General features: G+C 46.5%; 1 protein-coding gene across 11 annotated transcripts in view; it reads left to right on the plus strand.

The window, feature by feature from the left end:
• Positions 1-10,503, plus strand: part of LOC134339494 (adhesion G protein-coupled receptor L1-like) — a 666,897-nt gene extending 656,394 nt beyond the window's left edge. For all 11 annotated transcript variants that reach the window (XM_063036065.1, XM_063036054.1, XM_063036056.1 and 8 more), the window contains 3 exons: positions 483-611; positions 3,812-3,829; positions 4,764-10,503. In XM_063036065.1, coding sequence (XP_062892135.1) covers positions 483-611; positions 3,812-3,829; positions 4,764-5,503 — 887 coding nt within the window. In that variant the 3' untranslated portion in view covers positions 5,504-10,503. The remainder of the gene's footprint in view (positions 1-482; positions 612-3,811; positions 3,830-4,763) is intronic.
• Positions 10,504-10,869: the final 366 nt, after the last annotated feature.

Below are 10,869 nucleotides of genomic sequence, written 5' to 3' on the forward strand. Positions count from 1 at the left end.
TTTAAAAAAACATCAACTCAACCATCACCGATCTACTCCTATGAGCTGAGAATGATCACTGCCAATTTAAAGAAAACACTGAAAAAGCCAAGGTAACATTCAAATTTATATTAAAAAAAGCACCAAAATAGACAGCCTGATTAATAATGGAAAGACTTTGAATGACTTGAAGCAGGCTGAGACAAGAAATGCTCAACGTGGATAGATTTTGGCTGAAATTTAATGTGTGGTGAAGTATTGCAAGAAAGGATTAATAAAAAGCAATCCCAAAGATGAGACTTTGGGAACAGCAGATAAACAGGGGGAGTTAAGATCTATTGAAAGAGAATGATGGATGAACCTGTAAAATTGTAAGTCAAAGCATGGTTACAATTTTAAGCAATCAATGTGTTTGCATTCAGGTGGGTGTTTGGATGCTGATCATTGCACCCACCATTACCTCCTCTTGTCTAAGATGTCTAATCTCTTTTTCCCCTTCACAGGAACGATGGGTAATCATCTACTGACCAATCCTGTTCTGCAGCCTCGATCCGGTGCCAGCCCTTACAACACACTGCTGGCGGAATCTGTTGGGTACAATGCTCCCTCGCCTACAGTCTTCAGTTCTCCAGGTTTGGAATGAAATTTTAGTCCCTGTTCACAGCCCAACCACCCAGCCACATAGGTGTAACTGAATCGTGTAAGCTGACGAGTGTCATGTTGCAGTAGTACAAGATGTTGGTGAGGCCACACTTATAGCATTGTATTAAGTTTTTGTTCCCCTACTACAGCAAAGATGTCCCTAAGCTGGAAAGCGTGCAGGGGAGATCTATGAAGGATTTGAGAGACTGGGGTATGGAGAGAGATTGAGCAGGCTGGGACTGTCTTCATTGCAGTATGAGGAATAAGAGGTCATCTTGTAGCAGTGCATAAAATCATGGGGGGTATAGGGGAGGATGAATTCATTCCGTCTTTTTCCTGGGTTTGAGGTGTCAAGAACTAAATGGGTTTAAGGTGAGAAGTGAAGAGATTTAATAGGAACCTGAGGGGCAACTTTTTCATCCAGAGAATAGTCAGTATATGGAATGGTCTACCTGAGAAAGTGGTTGAGAAGTTAACCACCATTCCTATAGAGTGGGCATCCTTCTGCTGTCTGCTTGAAGATTCTTACAGCCGTATAATGAATGGATGTAACAACACCTTGGAATTGGGAAACCCCATTCTAACCAAGACATCTCAGTCAGCACCTTTCATCTCCCAGACCTCTTCCAGCTAGGGGAACGAGGACAGAAACAACATGGGGAACACCACCACCTGGAAGCCGCACTCTATGCCGCACACCATGCTGACATGGAAATATATCATTGTGCCTTCACCTTTACTGGGTCAAAATCAGCCTGAGTGCTACACCTGCCCATACGACCTCCCTCGCCTCCATTCAGGGCCCCAGGCAGTCCCTCCAGGTGAGGCAACACTTCACCTGCAAATCTGCTGGGGTCGTCTATTGTGTCTGGTGTTCCCGATGCAGCCTCCTCTACACCAGTGAGATCCGTAGTAAATCAGCGGACTACTTCATTGAGAAACCTTCGCACCATCCAGCACAACCAGGACTTGTTGATGGCCAAACACCTTAATTCCAGTTCCCCTTTCCTGTTCCAACGTGTCGGTCCATGGCCTCCTCTTGTGTCAAAATGAGGCCTATCTCAGGGTGGAGGAGGAACACCTTATATTCCACCTGGGTAGCCTCCAACCTGATGGAATGAATATCAATATCTCTTTCCGGTAAATAAATTTCCTCCCCCCCTCATCTCCCACACCACCACCACTCTCTATTCCCTACTCTGACCTTTTAACTCTTCTCACCTGCCTATTACTTACCTCAAGTCCCCTCCTCCTTCCCTTTCTCCAATGGTCCACTCTCCTCTCCCATCAGATTCCATCTTCTCCTGCCCTTGATCTTTCCCACCCACCTAGCTTCAGCTATCACCTTCCAGGTAGCCTCATTCCCCTTCCTGCCCCACCCTTTTATTCTGTCATCTTCCCTCTACCTTCAGAATCATGAAGAAGGGTTTTGGTCCGAAATGTTTAGTCAGTTCCATAAATGGTGCCTGGTCTGCTGAGTTTCTGTGTGTTGCTTTGGATCTCCAGCATCTGCAGAATCTCTTGTGTTCAAGATGTATTTATTTAGTTTTATTTACTTATTTAGAGATATTTCCAGTCCAACGAGCTGCACTGCCCGTCAACCCCCTATTTAAAAGGCATCCATTAGTCTTCCAAGACCATGGATCTGCACCTGGAAAGTCTTCACTCTCCAGGGCGCAGGCCTGGGCAAGGTTGTATGGAAGACCAGCAGCTGCCCATGCTGCAAGTCTCCCCTCTCCACGACACCAATGTTGTCCAAGGGAAGGGCATTAGGACCCTGTATGGGTCCTAATCACACATGCTTGTATGCTTGGCACCAGTGTTGTCGCAGGGCAATGTGTGATTAAGTGCCTTGCTCAAGGACACAACACGTTCCCTCAGCTGGGGCTCGAACTCACGACCTTCTGGTAGCTAGTCCAATGCTTTAACCACTTGGCCATGTGCCCACACCCTAGCCTAATCACAGGCAATTTACAATCTCATTAACCTATTAACCGATCCGTCTTTGGAATGTGGGAAGAAACCAGAGCACCTGGAGAAAGCCCACACATTCACAGGAAGGACTTGTAGGCTTCTTAGAGAGGACGCTGGATTTGAACTCCCGTGCCCCAGGCAGTAATAGCAGCACGCTAACCACTACACTACCATGGTGCCCCAAAAATTGTGGAGTTCTCTCCCTGAAACCATTGTGGGTATCACCCACACTTCAAGACCTGCAGCAGTTCAGTGTCACATTCTCAAGGGCATCTGAGGATGGGCAAGTAAATACTGGTTCAGCCTGCAATGCCCACATCCCTTAAACCAGGGGTTCATAAACTGGGGTCCACTGACCCTTTGGTTAATGGTAGAGATCCATGGCATGAGAAAAAAAGGTTGGGATCCCCTGCCTTAAACAGATACATTTTCAAAAAATTCTCATTGCCATGTCATGTTTATCCCCACTCTGCCTCGTACACTGTTGTAACACTGTTAGACGGTCTTCCAAATTGGCTTCCACTTGACCTCGGGCTCAAGCTTGTCAGACTGAGTCTGAGAACTGCGGATCCAACTCCCACTTGATCCCACTGTTCAATTTGGTAGTAGTGCTGCATCCAGTTGGATGTGAAGGGGTGACCTGTGTGAAGTCTCGGTTATTCCTCACTCCACATTGCCAGAACAGGTGATCAGGCCATAGACATACTTCATCACTGTTTATAAATTCTTTCTGTGGATAAATTGACTGCCCCACATCGCCCAGTAGGAAACCTGCAGACGTAGCTGAAAGCAATTTGAGGAACTCTGGGTGTGAAACAGGAGTCGTCAATTCACAATAAGAGATCCATGTAGCTCAATAAAGAGATGCTCTCTTTAACCGTGAGAAGGAAGATTATTGAGGCTGTAGAGTCTTACAGTGGGCAGCAGTCCCCTGCTGTGTAACAAGGACCCTAGCGGGCTATGGTTATTAATAATCTCTGTTCCTAACATTGCTGGGACATTGACAAATAGCTAAGTAATTAATAATGGCTGTTGTAGCACTCAAACTGTCTGTGTTGATGATTAACAATTATCACCAGTGATAAGCATGTGCCTCCTGCTAAAAAATATTTACATTTTCAATTAATGCTCTGATTAAACGCCTGATTGAATGTGACTTTGTTATCTCAATGCTTGTTGTCTCTTTCTCTTCATTTCTCCACATGCTTCCATGTAGGGACCTACAGAGAGACAAGTACGCCAGTTAAGCTTGCATTACCTTGATGAATGTAAATGTTTCACACTGTGAATTTAGACATTTGTTAGTTTTTTAAAATTACCCTTTTTTAGCTTGCCTCCTCAGCAGCCTTGAGTTTTGCCTATTTAATCGGTTTATTGTGCGTCACACACTACGTATGACAAACCAAAGCTGGATGCCAAACTCAAGGCAAATACCAAACTGCAGCCACAAATCCTTACAAACGTTATCATCTCTCTGACATATCCCCACTCAATCGGATTAGCAGAGAGGGGCATGGAGGAATCAGACAGGTAGAAGGCAATCAATGGACTAGGTTACGTCACTGAAGTCAGAGGCTCCACAGTCAAAGGATGATAAAGTCAGTCAGATGATCAGGTTAGGTCAGAAAGATGACAATTGCAAGGATACATTAATACATCACTTAGACAGAGTACAGTCATAGAGAGAAGAATCACGAGATTGAGTCAGTTGGAAAACTAACTGGACTAGGCTAAATCGAAGAGAGAGCAGTCACCTGGTTAGAATAAAGCAGTCAGAAAATGCTAACTAACCGAAGTTATGTCTGTTAGATGCAGGCCCGGAACTAGACTAGGTTAAGTTAAAGAGATTGAGCAATATCTAGATGAGGTTAAGTCAGTAAAGATGAGATCATCAACTGAAAACTGATTTGCATCAAAGCATTAACAAGCAGTCTTCTACAGTGTCTGACCCTTCAGCTGAACTCCCCTTATGACCTCTGAAGTTGTGGCAGGGAGATATCTGCACTGTGTTTATCACTGTCAGCGGCAGCCCTTCTCTGTGGGTGGGGGGTGGGGGAGGTGGTTGGCCAGGGTGGGGTGATCTAATCCAGGCGAGAGTGAATGTGAATGGGGCAATCGAGCGACTTAAACACAGCTTTGAGCAAATGGCTGTCTGTGGTTGGTCCTAGAGCACTCAGTCAACATGACGAGGGACCCGTGCGCGGTCGACACTCTCCCCCTGAACGGCAACTTCAACAACAGCTACTCCTTCCGGAATAATGACTTCGCCGCGGAAGGCACCCCACTGGCTGATTGCCGCCGCAACCTCAGCGACGCCGCCTTCGAGAAGATGATCATCTCCGAGCTGGTCCACAACAACCTGCGGCCCGGCGGCAAGAGCCTGCCTGGGGAGCAGGGTGCACCGGCCAGCGGCGGAGGGGGAGCCACCAGCAGCGAGGATGACGCCATCGTCCCCGATGCCCCCTCCCTCACCCAGGAAGACAACATTGAGATCGAGCTCATGTACAAGGCGCTGGAGGAACCATTGCTCCTGCAGCGAGCCCAGTCCCTGCTCTACCACAGCGACCCCGAGCTGGAGGAGTCAGAGAGTTACACCGCTGAGATTACGGACGGGCTAGATGGCCAGCTCCAGTCCCCAAACAGAGACTCCCTCTACACCAGCATGACCAACCTGAGAGACTCTTCCTACCCTGACAGCAGCCCGGAGGTAGTGGGGGAGACTGCCCCTCAATCCCAAGGCAACGACGAGATGTACTACAGCACCAGACCCAACCTGGTGTTTAGGAGCCAGCTACAGGCCTACTACCAGTCCAGGAGAGGCAGCAATGATGGCTACGTGGTGTCGGTTGACGTGGATGGCGCCGTGTCGGAGGGTGACGGACAAATGCAACTGGTAACCAGTCTCTGAAATGAAAATTGGGGGGTGGGGGCAATTCACGGACCCGGGTAGAGGGTGCCCTTGGATCTGCCAGTAACATAGGGCTGTGATTTGTACAGAGGACCAACCCTGGTTGGAGCAGGGCTGCTGGTCTTGCTTTGCTGTTGGATGTATTGGACTGTATTAACCCTTGGGATCATCTGTTAGATAAACTACTACCTCCAGCCAACTTCTCCCAACCTCGGGTGGAACTGGGTGAATTGGGATCATCCCTAGTTCCACTAAAGGTGACTGAGAATTCATCAGCGCTTCAGTGGGAGTGAAAAGGTGGTGGTGGTGAGGGGGGGAAGGGTTGAAGTGGAGCGACCCTGCCATCACGGGCAAATTGCCAGTCCCTGCATTCACATCTTGGTGTGACTCAGAAGCCAGCTGAAAGTGGCAAGACACTCAGTGCTAAAACTGAAGATGCCTCTCAGCTTTCAAACTCCCAAGAAGTTGACCAGCCCTTGGGGGGAAAGCAAACAGCAGAAGTAATGCAGCCAGGAACACTGCTGGCTGTGATGTGTAATCAGGAACAGGCATTTAGCATCAGCTAACGATGTGTGCGGGATTATTGGAGTCTTAAGCGATAAATTCTCCAAACTACATCAGAAGAGGCCTGGACCACAGCTTTATGATCTCTCTCTGTAGATGATCCAACAGATAACTATCTAGGCACAACACGCGGGGTCCTCTCGCCGCAAGAGCTGTCTGGATCCAAACTCCAGTTGGAAGACCCTCGTGCCTCCATCGCTGGTGCTGCCATCTCACTGGATCTCAGATACCCAACCCCCGCCCTCCCCCCACTCCTCATGGCGAAGGAGGAGGACAAGAGGGCGGAGGGAAGAAAGCGTAGGGGTTTCGCAGGGCAGCAAGAACAAATGTCCTGGGCCTATCTGGCAATGATACTGCCTGCCTGCCCTCTCCCTCCTCATCAGGGGTGTCTGGGTGGTGGAGATCAAGATGCAAGTAAGCTGGCAGCTGTCACAAGGGGCCGAACCTCCCGCCTGTCAACAGCGGCAGAGGGTGAAGCAGAGTGGAGGGCAGACCCCACTCCCCCAAAGGCCACAGTCCACAAAAGCTCAAAGATGATGTAAATAGAAATGAACTTCCGTGCAAAGAACCACGTTTTGTTTTCATTCGCTTTCCTTTTGAGTTCCTCTCCTCACGTGTGCCACACTGACTGATGGAATCATTTGCCGACCCCGTCATTGCTTGGGTGACAGAGGTCAGGCCCTGTTGCACATCTAAGGAGTGGCGTTGTTGTTTCCCATCTCCAATAGCACATGTATTATCCACAGGAGGTTGTGAAGGAGTGACCTTTGACACAAAGAGGTCAAACTCCCACTTGACAAAAAGCTCTTGACGATTGGTGGACCTCACTTTTCTTGTGGTTGTGGGCCATCGTTAATCTGTGTAATTTTAAAAGAAAAAAATATACACAAAGTGTTCAATGTCCTCTTAAATCTTTTGCGTTCTCAGAGCACAAAATCTTTTATAATCTCGTCATGTCCCCCGAGTATTTAGAAGGAGGCAGACCAGACTTCAGTCTTCAGAAGTTGCCTTTTGCCCTCTTCAGAAAGGAGGGACTTTTACAATGGTGTGTGTGTGTGTGTTTAACAAAAAAAAAAGAAAAAAATGCCAATATAAGCTTTAGACACAAGGGTGTCGCGCACAGTCTGTTAACAGCACTTTCAATCGGTCTGATAGAAGTTGCAAGAATGCACATCATTAGCCCATAACTGGGCAGCCAATTAAATCTGAGCTCTTTTCCTTCATCATGTAGCTATGGGAATCAGTCTGCAAGTATCCATTGAGGCTTGAGGTGGACTCCCAGCATCAGCTTTGTACTCTGGTTGTGGAGCCCCAGAGAGTGGCTCTGTCTCATTAGTATGGAGCCTCCGTGACCAGCTTTGTTGTGGAGCCCTAGAGAAAAGTCACACGATTGGAAGGGGTCTTTCATAGTCCCATTGTACCAGGACCACATTGTTATTAAGTGCTGAGGGTCAGTTCCATTCAGTTCCTGAAGGAGAGGCCAACTATCCTTGTGTGACAGTCAGGGTGTTCTTAGAATCATTACAAACTCCCACAGCACAGAAAAACACAGACTACAAAGGCATCATAACATATGGGAACTATTCTTGTGTCCACTGATTCACAGCCAGCATCAGAGCCAGCTTACCATAAAATAGCTTCACACAAGGCTGATGTCTGCTCTTACACAGAGTATTCCTGTGTGCACAGCTAGTTATCAGTCAGATTTACACATTCGTGTTCTGACACACATGTACAGCCACACCAGCCAGATCTCACACATACACTTGTTCACAAATAATACACACACACACATTTACACACTCCGTTAAACTTCATGACCTCTTGGGTCTAATGATAAGCAGCAGACATAAGTCATTGACCCTCACACAGAAACCAGCTACCCCATCACCCTAATTGGAGTTTGGCTGAAAATTTTCCTCAATCTGTCCACCAGTCAACTCAATCCCCTCATTACTGAGTGACCACAAAAGGGAATTGGCCCTTCCTCTGCACCCTGTCCAGCACTCCCCCAATCTGATCCCCTTCAGTTCAATCCCTTCAGCCTCCTTTGCCCAGCTTAGCCAGTTTCTGCACTCTCTCCAGTGCAATCACATCCTTCCTGCAACCAGAATTCAACACAGTCTTCTACCAGTGTTTCTTACAGTTCTCATCTGGCCTCCCTCTTCCTGTATCCTGCCTTGGCCAAAAAACGACACAATGGAACAGTGCCTGAGAGAGCAGCTAGAGAGCCGTCACCTGCCAAGCTAAGGACCCAGAGCTCCGAAGTGGAAGTGACCTTTGTTAATCTTCAGCTGGCATGGACAATGTTGTGTGTATCTTCCTATGACGTGAGACACAGCTACTGGTGCTGGAACAAGTGTCCAAGTTCCAAGATAAGACTAAAACACTCCAAATCCACCTCAGACTCAAAACATTGGAGGGGGAGACTACCTCAAAGCCCAGAGATCCCCTGGCCAATGATGAGGGAAAAAAAAACAACCTAGCTGACTAACAGGGTCTTCTTAACAAAAAAAAAGCAGAAGTGGCAAACCCTTCATTTTAAATGATTCTATATACTTTTAATTCTTAACTTAATATAAAGTAAGATTACAAAGGGCCAGGCAATATTTGAAATATTGGCTTAGAATCAGATTTTTATACTATATATTGCATTTAATGTATATTGAATGTGATTGGAACGAATGACTGTCCACTGACAATGAACTGGTTAATATATTTTCTGTTTATTTATTATGTATTCTACAGAATAATATATAAAATGGAAATATTGGTTGTTGTATATGTGACTACAGTCTGGTAATTACCATGTTTGATCAGACCTAAGATGCAATTTTTTTGGGGGGTTTGGGTGGGGAGGGAAGGGGAAATCTGTCTCCATCCACTTGAACCCAAGATGAGCAGGTTGTCACATGGCAAGTCGGCACTGGCTCTCCTGGGAGAGCCCACCCATTGTGTTATCAGTTCTTATGACACATCCCGCTCCGTAGGAAGGGGGATGGAGTGTTGTACCCAGAAAATGGGCAACAGACAGAGAACCAGAAGTTATTCCATTCTTTGACCCCACCCATTTGCCCTTTGCTTTTGAACTCAGGATACAACAACTCATTCTTCTAAACCTTCTAGGAATGTAAGAGGCCATTTCAACCCATCGTCTGTTCTGTTGAATCTGGGATGATCTACTGTCAGACACCCTTGCTTCATTTCCCATCACTCTCTCACTCTGGAAAGCTCCAACATACCAAAGGTGGGAGTTCCAAATTCCTACTATCCTTTGAGGAAGTGCTTCCTGATTTTCACTCCTAAATTGCCTGGCTCTAACAGGAAGACCATAGTAAGACAATCTTGCAACCGTCCACACTGTGCATGTGTGCTCACATGCACACACACACACACACACACACACACACACACACACACACACACGCACACATTTGGAGCAAGAATCCTTTTCAGATGCCACTCATGGTCTCTTTGATGCCAACATCAACTTCACCCCTCACTTCTCTCTGCACTGCATATCTTTCCCCCGTCAACTCTGTATGAACCTTGCTTCAATCCTGGTAACATCCACCTCATTGCAACTCGCCCAAATCATCATACTGTGGAGACGCCGGAGAGGACGCGTTTGTAAAGCCGAAGGGAAATTTAATTGGGGTACTTCAATGTATCAGAAGTTTGATAGATTTACTTTCTACTGGTGGGACATTCATTCACCAGAGGATGCAATTTTACCATCATTGGCAACTGATCAAATAGATGCTAAAGAAACACTTGCTCACACAATTAGCTGTTGCAACTTTAAACTAGCCAACTGAAGAGTTGTGGGAGAGATTCAATTGTAACTGCCAAAATTGGACTTAAATCAAAACATATGACAAGTTTGTGGGTAAAGAGCAGGGTAGTGGAAGTGGCCGGTTAACTTTGTGAAAGGTTCAGTGTAGAGACAATGGGTTAAGTGGCCTCCCTGCCATGTATCATTCTGTGATTCTGTCTTCCATTGCTTTCTGGTTCTGGCCTGCCACTCTACTCGTTTGCTGCCGGGTTTGTTACACTTGCAGCTTCGCCCCTAGTTCTGGGTACATACCAGTGGTTTCCTTTGTCCCAGTCTGTGGCGATTCCATTTGACCTTAGGCCATTTGGGCTTGGAATGTAACTACTGAAATAGGTGGGGTCAGGGGTTCCCGAACCTTTTTTATGCCATGGGCCCCTAACATTAACCGAGGGGTCTGTGGACCCGAGGTTGGGAACCCCTAGGTGGGGTTGTGAGGGGTAGCCATCCCCAATTAAACTGCTGGGCACTCAAGTCTTGTGGTTTCTCACTGTGTCGCTGTCCAGGATGTGTGATAATGGAATGTCAGACCTGGTACTTCAGTGTGACCTGTTCTAGGATGGCCCTCTCATTACAATTGTACAACTTTCATTAAAAAAAAATAATTGGAACTAGTTGTTTCTGAATCAGCTGTTTATTTTTTTTAAAGTAACCTTTCTTCACTCACAGGTGTTTTAAAAACAAGGGATTATTTAGCCAAAAGACCAAATGCAGACACAGTCCCTCTGTATTTTAATTTTGAATATCAAAAATCTACAAATGCTGCAGATCTGCAATAAAAACAGACCAATCCAGGAGTGCTACTTCTGATGCTGTGGACTAAAGATTTTTGAGCATAGACCTTAGGTTACACCTCAACTGTCGTGACATTGTACCTCTTAAGAGAGCTATTGTTGGTGTTAAAACTGTTTTACTGATGACTGAGACCCTGTCAATAACCAGTGGAGTCAATTCTGTCCTTCACACCATC

Source organism: Mobula hypostoma, chromosome 29, assembly GCF_963921235.1.
Source record: "Mobula hypostoma chromosome 29, sMobHyp1.1, whole genome shotgun sequence".
In the NCBI taxonomy this organism is placed as follows: Eukaryota; Metazoa; Chordata; class Chondrichthyes; order Myliobatiformes; family Myliobatidae; genus Mobula; species Mobula hypostoma.